General features: G+C 37.5%; 3 protein-coding genes and 1 non-coding gene across 4 annotated transcripts; 2 read left to right on the top strand and 2 right to left on the bottom strand.

Annotated features, from left to right (window-relative positions):
* Positions 1-1,218: 1,218 nt before the first annotated feature.
* LOC103943018 (10 kDa chaperonin, mitochondrial) lies at positions 1,219-2,063 on the bottom strand. The gene is made up of 3 exons (XM_048584766.1): positions 1,814-2,063; positions 1,568-1,709; positions 1,219-1,460 (listed from the first exon to the last, which is right to left on the bottom strand). Exons 1-3 carry the CDS (start codon positions 1,914-1,916, stop codon positions 1,412-1,414), a joined length of 294 nt encoding a protein of 97 aa, XP_048440723.1. The 5' UTR covers positions 1,917-2,063; the 3' UTR covers positions 1,219-1,411.
* Positions 2,064-5,545: 3,482 nt separating this feature from the next.
* TRNAS-AGA lies at positions 5,546-5,627 on the top strand. The gene has a single exon. It is a non-coding gene; the product is annotated as a tRNA-Ser (tRNA).
* A 3,520-nt stretch (positions 5,628-9,147) lies between these two features.
* On the top strand, positions 9,148-14,815 carry LOC103943013 (probable sulfate transporter 3.3). The gene is given in 13 exon segments (XM_009353199.3): positions 9,148-10,220; positions 10,222-10,266; positions 10,633-10,681; positions 10,802-11,009; positions 11,176-11,347; positions 11,641-11,706; positions 12,333-12,446; positions 12,547-12,663; positions 12,786-12,912; positions 13,335-13,621; positions 13,847-14,117; positions 14,378-14,454; positions 14,548-14,815. Coding segments are annotated over 13 exon segments (2,040 nt in total). The 5' UTR covers positions 9,148-9,887; the 3' UTR covers positions 14,722-14,815.
* Positions 14,816-15,201: 386 nt separating this feature from the next.
* Positions 15,202-18,290, bottom strand: LOC103943012 (SEC12-like protein 2). Its single transcript, XM_009353196.3, is given in 12 exon segments — positions 15,202-15,498; positions 15,931-15,998; positions 16,069-16,114; positions 16,117-16,184; positions 16,359-16,378; positions 16,380-16,483; positions 16,579-16,645; positions 16,942-17,041; positions 17,134-17,225; positions 17,380-17,527; positions 17,635-17,729; positions 17,830-18,290. Coding segments are annotated over 12 exon segments (1,212 nt in total). The 5' UTR covers positions 18,127-18,290; the 3' UTR covers positions 15,202-15,391.
* Positions 18,291-18,302: the final 12 nt, after the last annotated feature.

The raw sequence follows: 18,302 nt of genomic DNA, 5'->3' as shown, positions 1-18,302 counted from the left end.
ACTTGCCCAAAAGATTTGTATTTTAGCTTCGAAAACGAAACAATAATAGGCTCGTTTTAAGCCTATTAGAAGTACTTTTAAACAACTTAAAACGTTTTTAGAGAAAATATCTTTGGATTTCAAAACCAATTCAAATTATTCTTGCAAAAAGCACCAGTTAATGCTTCTTGCAGGAAGCACTTCAAATGCTCTTCCAAAATTAACTTACATTTTTACTAAGAATTGGTTTCACAAATATCTTCTTCAAAAGCGCATTCAATCATTTAAAAGCACTTTCCAAACAAGCTCATAAAATCTATCACGATGACTAGAAGCTTAAAAACGCACTAATGTCCCACTTGTTACACAAAGAAAGTAGGTTCCACGTCTCAATCAACACAACTCATAGAGAAATTCCACAAGACAAACCATCTTCATCGCATAAAGTCTGCTACTAAAAATTTGAAAGCTACCGCTCTCACTTGCGACTGTCAACAAACAGGCCGCGGACACCGCGGATTCAGCACCACTGTCTAAACTGGACCACTGTGGGAAGATTTGGTCGCATGGTTATTGCCAAAATAAACCCACAAATTGCGAGCTAAGACATGGTGTTTGCATCAAAAATCTGTTTCATGATACCTTATTGGAAAATACTTTTCCACATTCCAACTCACACAACCACATGATTTGATGATTTCGATTGTGACTGGAAACACCACAAGTGACCACAAACGCAAACACGTTTAAAATGAAACTCAAGAACCCATTATCTTCAAACTCGGATTCTTTCAGTCATTCGTTTCACATGCAACGAAGATTGACATAACTAAATCATACCGTTTCTAGGTAACAAAACAATACATTTTTAGTGTCTGGAATGGATTGATAACACACTGTATTCAACGTATGATTTGAAACGAAAAATCAGTCACTTCTACTCTAAGAATTGTCCAATACAACCCAATCCAAGGCACCAATCAAACCCATAATGTACACCATATGAAATGCATTATAAACTGGAAATGCATCCTTAATGAACAGATGCTGACACATTTGACTAAGAAACTGAACGAATTCGAGCAAAGAAAGCAAGGAAAAGGCTAACTTCTATGAAATCCATATCCAATCGCTACTTTTGGTTATGTTTGGCAACACACAACCAACTTTTGCAACAAAGACAATGTGAAACGATCCGTGTTTGGAAGCAATGGCAAGTTCACTAACATCCAACAAAGATGATATAAATTGTCTCTACCGTTTCAAAACGAAATTTAGCTCATAATTTCCAGTGCCGAAAACCCAATCCAAACAGAAGATGGAAAAATAAATAGATCCAAATTAGTTCATTAAAAGGAAAACTAACATCCCATTAGAACTTCCCTATCCACTGTTTCATCAGCTACATCTGACCCTCAAGTTTTCCGATGACTCAATCGTGGAGAGTGCCCAAGATGTCTTCGTCCCTGTATAAATGGAACCTGCAAAACAACCAACCAACCAAAAACCCAAACAAAAAATCATAAATCTCAGAACCCTAATGCACTAAATTACACAAACAGGGCAGAAATTAGCACAAGAGACGTACTCTTTGTCACCAAGCTTCACTTGGGTGCCGCCATACTCGGGCAAAAGAACTGTATCGCCTTCCTTCACGGCCACCGGAATCAGATTCCCGGCCTTGTCCTTGGCTCCTGGTCCCACAGCAACCACCTTCCCTGAGTTTAGCTGCGCCGATTGGACCAATCAAAACCGTTAAAATTCAAATCAAGATAAAACCCTAAACCCTCAATACATTTATACCAAGCAAGAAGATGATATCATGAAATTTACTTGGTGGAGGACTCGGGGAGGAGAATGCCGGCGGTGGTTTTGGAGGGCGGGATGATTTTCTCGATCAGGACGCGGTTGAGAGTTGGAATCAAACGCCTCGCCATTTGGGTGTCTGTTTCTGAAAACAGTGGAGCTACTGGCTTAGGGTTTTGGGGGAAGATGACGATTGCTGATGGTTTAAAATGTGAGGATTTGGAGAGGAGGGGACTGCTTGTTGATCAAGTTCGAGGGGATCGTGGAAGGTTCTAGGTCTTAGGGTTTTTGGGGTTTTAGGCGTACGGTGCTGTGGGTCTGGGTCTGACATTGGAGATCGGGCCTTTGTTTAGTAATGTAAATAGTCCAATGCTTAGGCCTTTTTTGGTAATGAACATAGCCCAATACTTTTAGGCCTTGTTCGTACTTTTGAGTTTGGTTGATTAAAATCTTAGATGGAGATCTGAGCCTTGTTTCAGTGTTTGAAGGAAACCAAATTTTTAAACAAAATTCAGGTTCACGAGTTCGAGTTACTTTGGAATTTAGGGTTTTGTCCGAGTCATCCGTAAGCCCACAAACAAAAGTTAAGACCCATGTTCGTTTTAATTGGATAAGTAGGGTCCAGTCCGACTCACCAAACAAGCCCCTGTATGTTACGGAAACGGAACCCATAAAATTTGATACATATCTCTTATATTTTGGTTGTATCCAACAAAAGTATCGGATTTGTATATATTTATTATAATCATCATCTCAGCAGTCAGATAGTGATTGTATTAATACATAATATTCACATAAATTATAATTAATCGTTAGATGATTATTATATTAAATATATGTAAGTATTGTGGCCAATTCTCATTGTCTCGTTCTTAAACTGAACGTTTAAGTTATAGGTATGTGATCGGGTTTGCCCTCCCCATCCTTATCCTCGCATAATCTCATTCCTCCATTCACCATCCGAAATTCCCCATTAAAAACCCGTTTGGGAATCGAAGAACATATAACTATAAGCATTACGTGGAAGAGTCGATCATGGTGCCTTTATTAGAAAGCAATGTGAGGAACTTTTGAGTCTATTCCATGGAAAAAGATACCTCAATTAGGCTTGACAAGCAACTAAAGTTAATCAACATTATCATGCACAGCAGCACATGTCATGACAACCTGACGACCTGACCGACACAAGAATTCCAGGCCACACCTAATGCTCATGGTCACTTCGATCAATCTGCAGCAAAAAGTACTTCATGCATGTAAACTTTTCCACCACTTATTTGTTTTGTGCCAAAACAAAAAATATATAAAGGACCATAAACTTTATGACTGTATAATGGTTGACGTACATTAGGTCCCCATAAGCATTCTGCAATCCCATTGGTCATTGGCCATGCCACCTCCATGCATACGTGATAGGGTTCGGCGGTTCCCACTGAAAGGGAAGGAGCACATATATTTGCTTTTTAGGACGATCCCATCTTTCCAGAAAATTTGATCGATGCTTTGTTATCTTGCAAAGACATGCAACTTTTTTTCAGTGTGTGGAGTGTGGTGCTTATGATTTTCATGCAGATCCTTAGCTTTATTTATTGTTCTCCACCCCGATCAGAATGTTTGGGATGAGTTGCGTGTACAGTTTGTATTTATATTGTTCAAAGGGGATATGGATGAACATGAACCATTCAACATTGCTTTAATGAAATAGAAAGCCGAACCCACCATTGCCAGAGAGAGCTGGACATGATAATTTAGGGTTTTAAACAGTCAAAGCACTCTAGCAAAGATAAGACCCAACTTAACACGACTTCATCACAAGCAATGTCATTCATAACCTTTCAAAAGCAAATTTAAGTGGAACTTGTTAGATATCCGTATTTTCCATCTTATATTTAAGTTGCACTTATGGTCCATTATAAAACGACAACAATTACAACAACAAAGTTTTATCTTACTAAATAGGGTACATTGTATGAATCCTAGAATGTCATTATGCTCAATTTTCCGTCAAGTCTTCCATTAGTTTCAAGTACCATATCTTTTCTTAGAATCTGTTTCCAAGTCTTCCTAGGTCTTCCCTATCCGTTTTGCCTTGAGCCTCTATCTCATAATCACATCATCTAACCAAAGCATTTATAGGTCTTTGGTTCACATGTCCAAATCACCTTACCTGATTTTCGTTTATCTTATCTTCAATTGTGGTCACTCCTACTTTACCTTGGATATCCTCATTCTTAATCATGTCCTTTCTCGTGTGCCCACACATCTAATGAAGCATTTTCATCTTCACTACCTCATTTTTTGCACATGTTGACGCTTGACTGCTCAACATTATGTCTAGCCTTTTGACGTCTTATAAAATTTCATCTTGAACTTTAGTGGCATACGTCGGTCACAACACCCGATGCGCTCTTTCTCTTCATTCATCCAACTTGTATTTTATAGCTGAGATCTCCAATTCCCTTCTTTTGTACGATATATCCAATATAGCAAAAGTGCTCACTCTTTGGTACTTCCTGATCTCCAATTAATCCTCACCTCTACCATTTTGACCCCCATTCTTGCTGAAATTGCACTCCATATACTTTGTATTGGACATACTTAAGCAAAGGCCTTTAGATTTTTAAGCTTCACATTTACTCTCTGATCATGCGTTTCATTATCAACACTCTACCACTGTAAAAATGTATACATTAAGGAATATAATCTTGAATATATCCTGTTATAACAGGATAAGAAGAAACTTTATAGGTAGCGACGAGTTTAGGTTTTATGCGCTTGTTATCCGCGTTTAGGGTTTTGGATTCTCCAGCTGGAATTGGATTAAACTGTGTCCTTATGACAAATACGTAATCAAACTAATCATCATCCACTGTAATGACTTGTGAGGTCATTCACTTTCAATTGTACGTGTTCCAATAACTTAGGTGACTCGTGGTTTCTGAAGCTTCTTATGGCTAATAATGCTAGGGTTGGCTAAGAACTGGCTTAGCACAAGATCACCGAAGGGCATTGAATAATATGGTAGGAGAACCATATGGTGTGTTTGATGAACTAAAGCATGATCATGATTTCCTGATTGAAAATTTTTATGCGTGGAATCCACTCGGTTTCCATGTTGATCCATCTCCTTCAATGGTTTGACTGATGATGTGAGAATCCTGCAATACATCAATTTATGACATCAACGGCTTACTTTATCAGTTGAGTGCACGTTGAAGAATTTGAAAAAAAAATATCAATGAATGAATATAAGACACTTAAAAGACAATATATCTAATGCAAGACTCCAAACTTAAATACAAGACGACAAACATATTGTAATGATCAACTAGTTTAGCATGCACCTAAAACTTTCCTCGTTTAAGAAAGATAAAATTAGAATTTTATCCCAAAGCCAATATATAGGTATGTCACCTTCGCACCACTATGTGCTGCTTTATTACAAGAGAGATCTTTCAACATGTTGAGAATACAGTCGATACATTAAGTGATATAATACAAGTGAATGGATACATAAAAAATATATTTATAACCACTTATATTATGACACTTAGTATACCGAACCGTACTTCCGACTCACTAATATATTTCTCTTATCAGAAGATCCTGCACTTTCTTTTAAGGTGTATGTGGGTCCTCTCATGTACCGGAATCTACCTTTTGCACCACTTTGAAAGTGATTTTTTTTTTTTTTTTTTTTGTGGAGAACACTTTGAAAGTGATTAGTCAAATAAGAAAAATAAAACAGTCTGAATATCAAGTGGACGTGCCGGAGTGGTTATCGGGCATGACTAGAAATCATGTGGGCTCTGCCCGCGCAGGTTCGAATCCTGCCGTCCACGTATTATTTTCTTTATTGTCGTTTTTAATTTAATTTTTTTTGTTGGTGTCTTTAGTAAGAATTCCTTCATTCCCTCTCAAATTATTTTTCTCTACAACAGTTTGAAAATTGTTGTTTTAATTAAATGTTCTCCAAAACGTGATGTTAAGGATTTATTCCATACCCATTTAATTTTTATTTTTTTTCAAATGGAGGGTATTTGGATGTTGCTGCTGATTTTTTAACTATATATCTATTTTGTGTTGTTGATTTTCTTATATTATTTTACCTTTCACACATCTCTCTTTATTTTCGGCCGTTAAATCAATGAATTAAAAATAATCAAATAACATAAATTAACAGGAGCTGTGTGATAAGTAAAAAGGAATGTGAATTCATATATAACGATAATTTACTAACATATTAAACATTGTCGTTGTTCATATAAGTCAAATCTAACTTTATCATCTATGAGTAGCTTACAAATAACCTAAAACGAACAATCCAACTTTGGCGTTAGTACTCGATCGGTACTGATTAAGAACATTAATAGAGGGGAGACCCATGGAAAAGCTAGGTTTGCTAGTTCAGAATCCATCTCCACTTTATGTCGTACATTCACTTACCATTTTTTTTTTTGCCAAGTCTTCTTTAGATGATTCAAAGTTTTTGGCTATGATGAAAAAGTAGGGTTTCAATGTTTAAGGAAAAATCCAACATTATTCTCTGAGTTTAGTGCCACTTGAATCTCCCATAAATTTTCGAAAGGTCCTACTTTTCTCTTTCAACTAAACCCTAATTTGCAAAGGTGTCTTTGGTATTCTGAATATTTCAGTGGTCGGGTTGCCTTTGTTCATTGGCATTTCGTAGCCCCATAACCTGTAAAAACGGAAGTTAATTAATTAAAAATTATGCGGTAAATGTTGAGCTAATTTTTCAAGCCATACATATAACTACGGGTTCTGAGCCGAAGCTTGCTTCAACCCTAAATTTTGGAATTTTCTATTTTTGGTTCAGAAATTTATTTGATTGGATATTTTTGATATTTCTAAAACCTTACCCTTCTTTTGGTTTCTTCATATATTCTAATTGTTTTAGATTTTTGGATTTTGTTAGATTTCGTATTTTTAATGCCTTGATGGTATAGTACTTCCTGGTTTTCTTTGGAAGCAACAAGGTTTTGATGATTCTTTATTTCTCTAGGGTTTGATTATCTGGACGTTTCCCTGCATCTAGTTTCAGAGTTCCTCGTATAATACTTCCTGGTTTTCTTTGGAAAACTAATTAATCTGCCTCTGTACCGACAAGATATAGAGGATGATTCCTGAGTTGGAATTAGTTCCTCGTATTTTAATGGAGAATTCAACAACTGCTTAAGCAGATTGTAGATTACTAGCATTGGAAGGCGAATTGCATCCAACCTGAGGAGGATGAATTTTGGTACGTGGTTCTAGAACCCTGCTTTTTTCTTCTGATAATTGTCCCGTGTTTTAACTAATTAATATTTTTTATTTTTTTAATTTAGATTTTAGATTGGTGTTGTTGTTGGGAATTCTTTTATACTTTTCGGGAGGGAGAGTCTTTTGAGATTCGTAATTATTGAAAGAAATGAAGAAAGTATTTTCTTTTAGGGTTGTTGGAAAATCTTAATAAACCAGATTAAGTCTGGATAATAGCTAGGGAATTATTAGTTAGTGCTCTTGTCAATGTTTCTTCTTGGTTAAATGAACTATACTTTCGGGTAAGGTCCTCAATTTTGAATAAAACATTTCTTACAGATGTGCTAAAAAGAAAAAAAAATGCTACACCAACTATACAAACACATTATAACCAACTTGAAAAGTTTTTCCGTTATAATTTGAATGAATTCCTAGTACTATTTCACATCGTGCCAATGTAGCAAACAATAATTTTCCGTAATAGATGCAAAGAACAAGGCACAGTCTCAAAACAATCAGGTAGATTCAACCACATATATTATTATATAATTATATTTTGGCTCATCCTCCATAAATATTCCTTCTAGCAAATCCATGCAAATTTTTATAAAATGGCAAATAAATTTTATTTTCTTTTGGAAGGGGCAAATAAAATTATGTGCCTTATATTCCAATCTCCATAGGTCTAAAATCCTCTCTGCCATAGATGCTATTTGATTAATATGTATGCAATGAAACTTAAGAAAAAAAAAAAAATCACTTAAGAGTAGGAATTAGTTATAGAAGTGCTTATGGTTTTAACTATTAAATTGCAAGAGCATCATCAAAAAATAATTACAAGAATATGACTCGTTCATCAAAATCCTAATCCCAAAGTCATGACAAACAAGATTTCAACGCCTTTATTATGCGCTACTTTGATTCTATTCATACAAAGTTTTGAAGCACACATATAATACCAAGCTAGCTATCACTCAATCTCGTGAATCTTTTGCTAAGTAAACAGTATTAAAATCCTAAGTCTTCAACTTAGCTAGTATCTTTGGGTGATGAATTAGGTTATGGTAAAACTTTGATATCTTAAATTTACATACTTCTTAAGTTGTAATTATCACTTTTTATTTCTTTGGTCCAATTGTCACGAAGACTTAAAGCCAAATTTGGTTGTTCTAGGGCAATCACGAAAGCAAGGTCTTCCTCCCTCCTTCTCACGGTTTGCAGATTTTATTTACTTACGATTATTTACAATCTATGTCATTATTCAAATCATCTATTGATTGAACTCCACATCACTTTTAATTAGTACCATAGGATGTTAGATGTATATACACATACATTTTGCTAGTCTCGACCAAAAAACACGTGATGTTGTCCTCATCTCCTATGGTTTCTTTCGAGCACAAATTAAGTTGGCTCTTGCAGGTCTGTGTTTTCAGTGGAAATCTCATAGCTGTTGACTGTAGTTTACAGTTAAACTATTCACTTGTTGAAACAAATGGGAAATCTCATAGCTGTTGACTGTAGTTTACAGTTAAACTATTCACTTATCGAAACAAATATTTAAACCGCTCACTTACCTGAATATCCTTAATTACATTCCAAAGTTCTAGCAAATATCTGTCTTAAAGTTAGTCGGAATGAAACTAAAGGTGATTGATGTTTTTACTTAAAGATAGACCTTACTTTTGGATAAAAGAAAATGGAATAAATCTGACAGAAAGTATTGAATTCTTTTTTTTGGCAGAAGAGACGAATATGGAGTTTTTGGCATCATATTGTTGCACGTCATAACTGGAACCATGTTCTTGATCGTGCTTATTTACCCGAAATTAAGTTAAAGACAAAATAACGTAATTGGGTTTAGTAAAGTCAGTTAGGTCATTATTCTTTCTGCATTCGATTTGAAATCCCACTCTGCATAAGTTAGGCTGCAGTCGGATTTCTCTCTCCGTAAAGTAGATTAGAAAACCACACGAACCTGAAAGTTAATGCAAAGCCAAACAATTTGAGAATAATAGGCTGCTAATCCTGATTAGAACAAGCAACCGACCTAAACCGAACAATAGATGAAGTGATATAAATATAATGTATATATCTGCATATATATTTATATATACGTACAGCAACCCCGACTCTCTTCTTCTCCTCTCTCTCTTTGAAAGATTTGAAAGTTTGTAACTTCTGTGTCTGCATTTAACATGGCCAGCAGCTGCTGCAACCGTCCACATAAAATTCATAAACAGTTTTGGACAAATGTGCACAGTTATTAACACACTTTCGTCTTCCACCCCATAATTATTTCTACAAACTGATCATATTCAAGATCACAGAGAATATCCCTCAGAATATTCTTTTTGTCGATCATCTTCCTCAGCCAATCAGTCCCAACCCTAAATTTGCATGGCACACTCCGTTATGTGAAGTTCTTCAATGTCCATCAATCTTTTTCCCTTCAAAATTAAAGCACTTGTGCATATATACATATATACAGATGGATAGATATATGGGTAATGGGCAGTGAGAGGTATTTGCCTTTCAATCATCAGGTCTAGTACCTTTCAGCAATATTTTCTACTTGTAAGCTTTCCTTTTTTTCATCTCCTTCCTCCTCGATTCTTTTTGCAGATTCCCCCTTTTTTTTCTCTTTTTTATTCTTTGACCACCCACTAGCCTAGCTTAAATGTACATATATGTGCAGGTAGTGAGTGCTTAGAGATAGGTGAGTGATTAATTAGAGATAATTAAACATCATGAGTGTCTTGTCATCAGCAGTAATTACAAAGAGTTGTGGGGGCTGGTAGTAGTAATTTGTTTTATAGCGGTCCTTTGGAGAAAGTTGATTGATGGGAGAAGTCTCCCATGATAAAAGAGAGGATTGCTGCTCTCCCACAAGGATTAACATCCAGGAGCAGCAGTCCACCACGGACATGCAGCAGCAGCAGCACCATCACTGCATGGAAATCCCAATGGGGATGGAGTTGCACAAAGTAGTTGCCCCGCCTTACAGAAGCACTTTTCGTAAGCTGCTGGCCAAGCTCAAAGAAACATTCTTTCCAGATGACCCTCTTTACCAATTCAAAGGTCAGCCACCAAAGAAAAAATGGATTCTTGGAGCTCAGTATGTCTTTCCAATCCTTGAGTGGGGCCCCAATTACAGCTTCAAGCTCCTCAAATCAGGACATCATTTCTGGTGTCACCATCGCCAGTTTAGCCATCCCTCAGGTACTTCAGTTATTAGAACTTAATATTTACTTTTACTTTTGATTTCAACGTATATGTGTTAGGCTAGTTGACCAGGACACAAAGCTGGTTCGGGTACATTTGCTTAGGCCTGTTGGTCAGGACAATGTTTAAGCCGTTCGGCGAGGTCAGTGTCTTAAGTCGGTTTGTCTGGTCAGTCTGTTAGCCTAGTAGGCCAAGGCAATGTCTCAGGCCGATTGGCCTGAATGGCGTCTTAGTCCATTTGGCTAATACAGTGCGTTAGCTCCTCGTATCCGAGTTTGAATTGTTTTCCTGAAAATTAAATTAATTCATAAAAACATAATATCGCCTCATCAACAACCCTTTTTTTTTTTCCTTTTTCTTCAGGGAATCAGTTATGCTAAGCTTGCGAATCTACCTCCGATTGTGGGTCTCTGTGAGTAATTTATTTCTGGTATTTCTTTGCATATTCATACGTATCGACTGAAGTTTCTTTACCCCTTCTCACATTTGTTACTTCTGTTGCATTTGTAAATTGTTGTGATGGAATTTGTAGATTCCAGCTTCGTTCCTCCTTTGCTGTATGCTGTCCTTGGAAGCTCAAAGGATCTTGCAGTAGGACCTGTTTCCATTGCTTCCCTAATCATGGGATCGATGCTCATGCAAGAAGTATCTCCCACCAAAGAACCCTACTTGTTCCTCCAACTTGCCTTCACTTCAACCTTCTTTAGTGGCATCCTCCAAGCTTCCCTAGGTTTATTAAGGTAATTAATCCCCCTCCTAATTTTTGAGACAATCGATACTGGGGAGGGGGAATCAAACCCGAAAGTTTCGAGTCAGGGGTTGAATGCTCTTAACCAACTGAACTGCTATGGTTTTGTATTTTTTGTTTCCGAGAACCCGAAAATGATTCAAGATTGATGTGTGCAGGCTTGGATTTATAATCGATTTTCTTTCAAAGGCTACTCTACTTGGTTTCATGGCCGGAGCTGCTGTGATAGTCTCTCTGCAACAGCTTAAGAGTCTCCTTGGAATCACACATTTCACCAAGAAAATGGCAATCATCCCTGTTCTTAGCTCTGTTTTTCATGAAAGAAAGGAGGTAATTAATTTCAGTTAAACAGTGATTACTCTGAATAAAGTGTTTAGCTTTCCTGGTAATACTAACTACAGAGCGACCAATTTTTTTGACCATTTTTATAAATTACACGATGTGATGATTAATGATTAAATTCATTTTTTAAATACGAGCTCAATCATCAATCACTATATCATGTGTTTTGCAAAAAATGTTCTAAAATTTCATCTTCCTATATACATTTTCTGTATATTAATCATATTATGTGTCATTTTCTTCTGTTCTTGAACTAATAATTTGGGTGCTTTTTTGTTCAGTGGTCATGGCAAACCATTTTAATGGGCGTTTGCTTCCTTGTGCTGCTCCTAATCGCAAGACACGTTGTATGTTCTCCCTTCCACTTTTGTCTTAAAACTTGTCTTCTTCTCGGATATTTGGTTGGTAGTATCACAATTAATCACATATTGTCATGTTAAAAAATTTTAAATTGGCATGACAACATATTATTCCCTTGCGCATCGCTACCGTGACATCTCTGATTTTCACCATGCATAATGTTAACTTGATTAACTAAATCATTAACATCGATTCATCATCGTTATAACAACATTTTCTCTTCATTGATACATAGCATTAAGTGAGATAGAAAATGAATAATCGAAATTAAAAATAAAATATTTAAAAGTTGTGAAAATCAAATTTAACGGTTAAAACATTAACATTGAAACTAAACCCGTTATAACAGTTCAAACTTCAAAGTCAATGATGCGATTTTCAAATGTGTTTTATGATGATATTGGATTGGTGTGCGTTATTTTACCCACTCCACTATGATTTCAGTTGATCAAATGGTCACACACCACTGCAATTTGCAAACAAATACTTTATTCAAATTCTTGTATTCGGATGTCACCGTGGCGGTGTCTCTGGTACATGTAAGTCCGTCTCGAGTAGAAAAACTGACAAATTTAATTAACCTTCACATTGTGTTGCGTGGCATGGAATGCAGAGCATAAAGAAGCCAAAGCTGTTCTGGGTCTCAGCTGGAGCCCCTCTGGTGTCTGTGATCATTTCCACTGTGATTGTCTTTGCATTCAAAGCCGATCGCCATGGCATCAGTGTGGTAAGTTGTTTGCTTGCTCGGACCCACACTCCACCATCCATATCTGGACCCATACCAAATTCTAAGATGTTCATTTTCTTGAATTTTTATGTATTGGCAGATTGGAGAATTAGAGAAAGGACTAAACCCACCATCATGGAACATGTTGGTTTTCCATGGATCCCACCTTGCACTTGCAATCAAGACTGGGATTATCACTGGCATTATTGCCCTTACTGTAAGTTAAAACCTCTGTATCATCGGTACTGTGTCGATATCATTGTGATCAACAAAATGTATGGATACATTTTTTACGGTTTTGATTGGTTTGACTGATTGATTTTTGCATCAAATTTGTAGGAAGGTATTGCAGTAGGAAGAACTTTTGCTAATATAAGAGAATACAGAGTGGATGGAAACAAGGAGATGATAGCAATTGGAATCATGAACGTTGTTGGCTCCACCACTTCCTGCTATATTACAACAGGTTCACATTCATTGATTATAGATCACAAATTAATAATATCCAACTGAAAGACGCTATTCAGACTCTCTCGAAAACAAGTGCACTTGGACTTGTTAATACTCGTAATATTTTATCTTCATTGTGTTATATTAGGTCGAAAACTACAACGTGAGTTTTATGGCAAAAATTACAAGTGTCAGCAAGCTTAAGTGAGTCTTGCTTTCGAGAGAGTCTAAATAGCAATCTTCTTTCCATTTACAAAAATTCTAGAATAGACTGACCCATAGCATAGATTATTAAGTGAATGAACGGCTAGATGTGCGGTCAAATATCAAAACCTACGGATCCAACGACCAAAAATCTCGATGCGTACTATGCTTCGGTCCAGAGTAGAAAACCCTAGAATTTGATAACAACGTTTTTATTTTGATGATGGATTTCAGGATCATTCTCAAGGTCAGCGGTGAATCACAATGCTGGAGCAAAGACAGCAATGTCGAACATAGTAATGTCGCTGACAGTTATGGTGACACTGCTGTTTCTGATGCCTCTGTTCCATTACACTCCCAATGTAATTCTGGGTGCAATTATCGTGACTGCTGTGGTCGGCCTCATTGATGTCCCAGCTGCTTACCACATATGGAAGATCGACAAATATGACTTCCTAGTCTTGATCTGTGCCTTCTTGGGAGTCATCTTTCTCTCTGTCCAACAAGGCCTCGCCATAGCGGTAACTAAACAAACGATAAACCGTAATTATTTTTTTAAGAACTGGTTATAAGAAAAGACGCTAAAGAGACTATAAGCCGCATGTAAACCGCAGTTTTAGTGCGCAGCTATTGTGTGTTTAGCGTCCCTTCGAATATATTTCTTTTATATAAAGTTTGTTGCCGGTTTGGTTTGCGCATATTTTCCGATGTAACCCTAATGATAGGTAATTTGACGACATGAACAGGTTGGGATATCGGTTTTCAAGGTTTTGCTGCAAGTGACGAGGCCGAGGACGGTGGTGTTGGGAAACATACCGGGAACGGACGTATTCAGAGACCTGCACCAGTACAACGAATCGGCAGTGAGTGTGCCTGGTTTCCTAATCATACTCATCGAAGCTGCCATCAACTTTGCCAACACCACTTATCTCAATGAACGGATTTTGAGATGGATAGAAGAAGAAGGTGACGGGAACAAGGTTTCAAACATTAGATTTGTTGTTGTAGATATGTCAGGTAAAGTTTGCTAATCTTGAGCATCAATTCCCTCCTCTTTCAAAGACAAGCTTACATCGCCGGGATGTCACAACATTCCAAACCAATCACGCACTCTAGTGCGCTTTAACTTTTCAACTTGGCAGTGCGTTATTAGCTTGAAATGTCGATGCAGTGACATACCTGTTGCATGAAGGTTCTTCCCGCCAATTGGGTATCTCATATTTTACTAAGCCGGCAGTTAAAACGGCTCCTTTGTGTCTTTTTTTTTTTTTTTTCAGCTGTGAGCACAATCGACACAACTGGGATCACACTTTTCGAAGATATAAGGAAATCAATCCGAAAGAAGGGGATTAAGGTAAGTTGGTTAATTTCATGTCTACATATACGTTGTTCTTGGTTTGGATCTTAGGTACCGTAAATTTGACAGTAAATAATGAAATAATTACAGCTGGTGCTGGTAAATCCACTGGCGGAGGTGATGGACAAAATGCAGAAGGTGAATAACGGAGACGAAGAATTCATGCTTTACTTGTCCGTCGGAGAGGCAGTGGCTTCTCTGTCGATGGGAATGAAGAATTCAAACATGTACAATGAAGAAATGCAGGCCCATGATGTTCCCTAATTATCTTTTAATTATACTCCTAAATTCAGACAGCATGATCCAAAATAACGAGAAGTTTTCAGATATATAAAATGAACCAGCATTACACGTTCCACGTTTTCGGGTGTCTTTGGTAAGATGTTCCTAGTTCTAGACAAATAATATTGTCAAGTTACCTGTAATTTTGTGTGTAAGTTTATTTTACGTTGCCAATCTTAAGCTCGAAAAAAAAAGACAGAGATAGGGTGTCAGGTAGTTGAGTACTCTGTTTCCACGTCGAATCCCATAGTTTGTATCTTTAACATTCTGTATCACTATGTAGTTTTTGTGGGTCGTTCATTCCCTTAGTGCAACTAAAGTTTTCTCCATAACTCAATATAATAGCATGTGTTTTTGTACGCTAAACATGGAGCATTACTTGCTGGGCAAGTGATTTCTGCAAACTTATTTGTAATCCGTAACTTATAGTTAATTTGAAATATCGCTCGAATAAAAAACATATGAAGTACAACAGATTAGTGTGAGATATGTATATATCATAAAGACAGGTGCAATTGAGCTGGGCTTGAATGGGCCCAAGCCCAACTAGTCAGTGTCGTATTTATCCAAAATTTATCGTATAACAACAGGCTCGCAAAGACAAAAATTCTCCATCATATTTATCACAAGCACCACGCTGTTTTCTGCAAACTTAAAATCCTTTCAACGCCGAAGGCAACTTGTCAGGATTCTTCTGGAAATATGCAGCAATGGCTATTAGAATGATGAGTATGATGACCCATAAGCTCAACACTCCTCCTGCAACCAAACCAAACAGAATTATGTCTCATACTTAATGAACTCAAAGTGCAACGACGTGAATGAACTCGATACTTGTCCCCGCCATACAAAAGGTGTTTTCGGATGGATATAATGGACTCAAAATTTCCCATTTCAACTTTGCATTTATTCATCAACTATCGAGAACTCAAGGAGCTCACCAAAACCGTGATGGTGCTTTAATTTCTAAGTTCCGTGATAGCATAAACGATGGAGTGTGTTGGAATTTGGTTGCTTATATCACTAGAGCTCTGAACAACCGGATCGACCTCCAAACATAGGTTCAGGTTGGTTTTTTTTTTATTACCATGATGACTTTACTAGGTTGTAAGAGCAGTTCAACAATTTCCAAGAATAGCGTTGAGGATATGTTATTGAATTATCCCACAAAAAATTATGGTAGGCACTTACCATTTTTCTTCTCCTCCTCAAGTGTGGACACCCTTGCACTTGAATCCAGGGATGCCGAAGCCAAAGCTCTGTATTTAAAACCACACTTCATTAACAGTTCAAGGGGTAGAAGAAACATAAAGTTGAGGCGTTGTTTACCTTGAATCATGTGAGAAACTCAATGCAGTTACGAAGCCCATGTGTGCTTCTTAACCACTTTATGAATCCGCATTCTGGTTGGATTTACTATCACAAGATCTCCACCAGTTGTCCCACTGCATTTTCATCAATCAAACGTGTTACTTTTCTCCTTTATCCAGAAAATCAATGCAATTACTGTTAAATGATGATCTCAAACGACACCATATAAAGTCTCATTCAACACATTGCACTATATGAAAAGCATCTCGAAAAATGTTAAAACAGTAAGCTTGTAATATAAATTTTACCATGCAAGGAGTTTTCCGTCAGGCTGAAACATCAAAGGCGGAAATAATGTCTTTACTAATAGTCTTTGATCCAATCCTCTTCCAAGTGGTAGAAATGTTCCATGTTACAATGCTTCCCGATTTATCTATATTGTACAATAGACAGATAAAAATAATTAACTCATGCAGAGGTAGAGCAAGAGCAGTTATCCAGAGAACAGATGAACTGTTTTTTACTTACCTGCAAAATATAAAATATGACCCCCATCATCAGTTACAGAAAATCTGCAACCGCAAAAGACCTCATCCTGCATGTATTATACTCATTGGTTACATTAAATGAAAAGCGTGAGGAACCTCTAATTCACAGTTAATGACCAAGAGGTCACACCAGAAAGGTAGGTTAAATGATTCACAACAATGCAGGGATATAGGTGTCAATGGCTTGATATACATTTTTTAGTTGGCGTCCAATAAGCATACAACTAAATAGTAAATACGATGCATGCACCCAGGTCAATCTACAAAGTTAAAGATAATTTCAATCCACATAAAGTTGAAAACCAAATATTTTTATCAGTAAAGAATTTCAGATATTGCTAACCTTTTCCGGTGGTAGAGAAGCTACAACGGTAGATGAAGTTACATCCCACACCCTACCAGGGCCTCTATCTCCTAAGGAGACGAGAAATTTCCCATCAGGGCTGCAAGAAAGCCAAGCCAGATCATCAGCAACTACAATTTACAAATAAAAGACGTACAAAGTAAGTTTTTCAATGCCGCCATTAATGCAAACCTGAAATCTAATTGCTTCATTGTGGTATGAGCTTTATCTTCGTCGAGAATAATCTCCATGCTAGGCCACTTGAAAACCCTTAACTTGCCATCCTGTACTGCACCAAATGAGAGCATCATTATACGGTATGCTATTCAACATCAAATCTAAAAACAATCCAGAAAATGCAAATGTTGATACTAATACATTTCGACAAATACAATTGAAGGTTGAAACCAAACTCAAAAGGTGAAGGAGGAGCCATACCTCGCCTCCAGCAGCAAGCAAGGAACCGTCTTTGTCGAAAGCCAAGGCTAACTGTTGTCCAACATCTTGCAATTGCTCCAGCACTCTCTCAGACTGCCTCAAAGCCAGTTTAGGAACTTCGTTGCTTTCTTCCTCCAATTCAAACCACCTGCAAAAGGAAAGGTATTTGCATATATCCTACTGCTCATGAACCTAAATTGGCAATGTGCAGACTTTCATTTTAAAAAACATAGTAAATCTGAGCTAGATAAAGACCTGCAACTATCAGGGAAGGAGCAAACGAGACCGCTACCGGCGGGGTGAACCGCCATTCTATACGGCAAAGCAGAGCCAGTGTTGAGCTTAGCCACCTGAAAAATCAAACACCAGACACTCCAATTACAACAGGTAGGCACTCCACTTACATATATGCAAAAATTGGAAGGGTGGGATTGGGGATTGAAGTATTACCGGCTGACTGGAGAGAGAAACGGAGGCGGGATCGAATTGGGCGACGACGATGGCGTTTGGGACGCCGCTGCGGCCCTCTCCGCCTCCGCCGGAGAAAACGACGTGGTTTTGGTTGGAATCGAATTGGGCTAATTCAGTCTGGGTCTCAGTCTTCTGCGTCTGAGTCTCGGTTTCCTTTTGGTCGTCGCCGGCGTCGTCTTGATCCTGGTCGGGTCGTTTGGATTTGCCGAGGCCGGGGAGCCAAGCGGCGGCGTAGAAGGGGACTCCGTACTTCTGGTAGTTGTTGGGAAGGTCCATTAGCAATTGGGGATTGTTTTTCAGATCAGATCTCTCTCCCTTTCAGTGTAACCGTAGGTCTCGTTCACCGATCCATATCTGTTTTGGCGTTTGCAGTAAGTCCTTGTCTGAAAAAATCAGAGCCAAACTGAATAATATAATGTTTTTTTTTTAATAATTGGTTTAGATCTGTTTTG

Source organism: the organism of the source record quoted next, unplaced genomic scaffold (assembly GCF_019419815.1).
Source record: "Pyrus x bretschneideri cultivar Hongxiangsu unplaced genomic scaffold, Pyrus_bretschneideri_v1 Contig22, whole genome shotgun sequence".
Classification (NCBI taxonomy): domain Eukaryota; kingdom Viridiplantae; phylum Streptophyta; class Magnoliopsida; order Rosales; family Rosaceae; genus Pyrus; species Pyrus x bretschneideri.
This window is presented reverse-complemented; position numbering and strand designations above follow the sequence as displayed.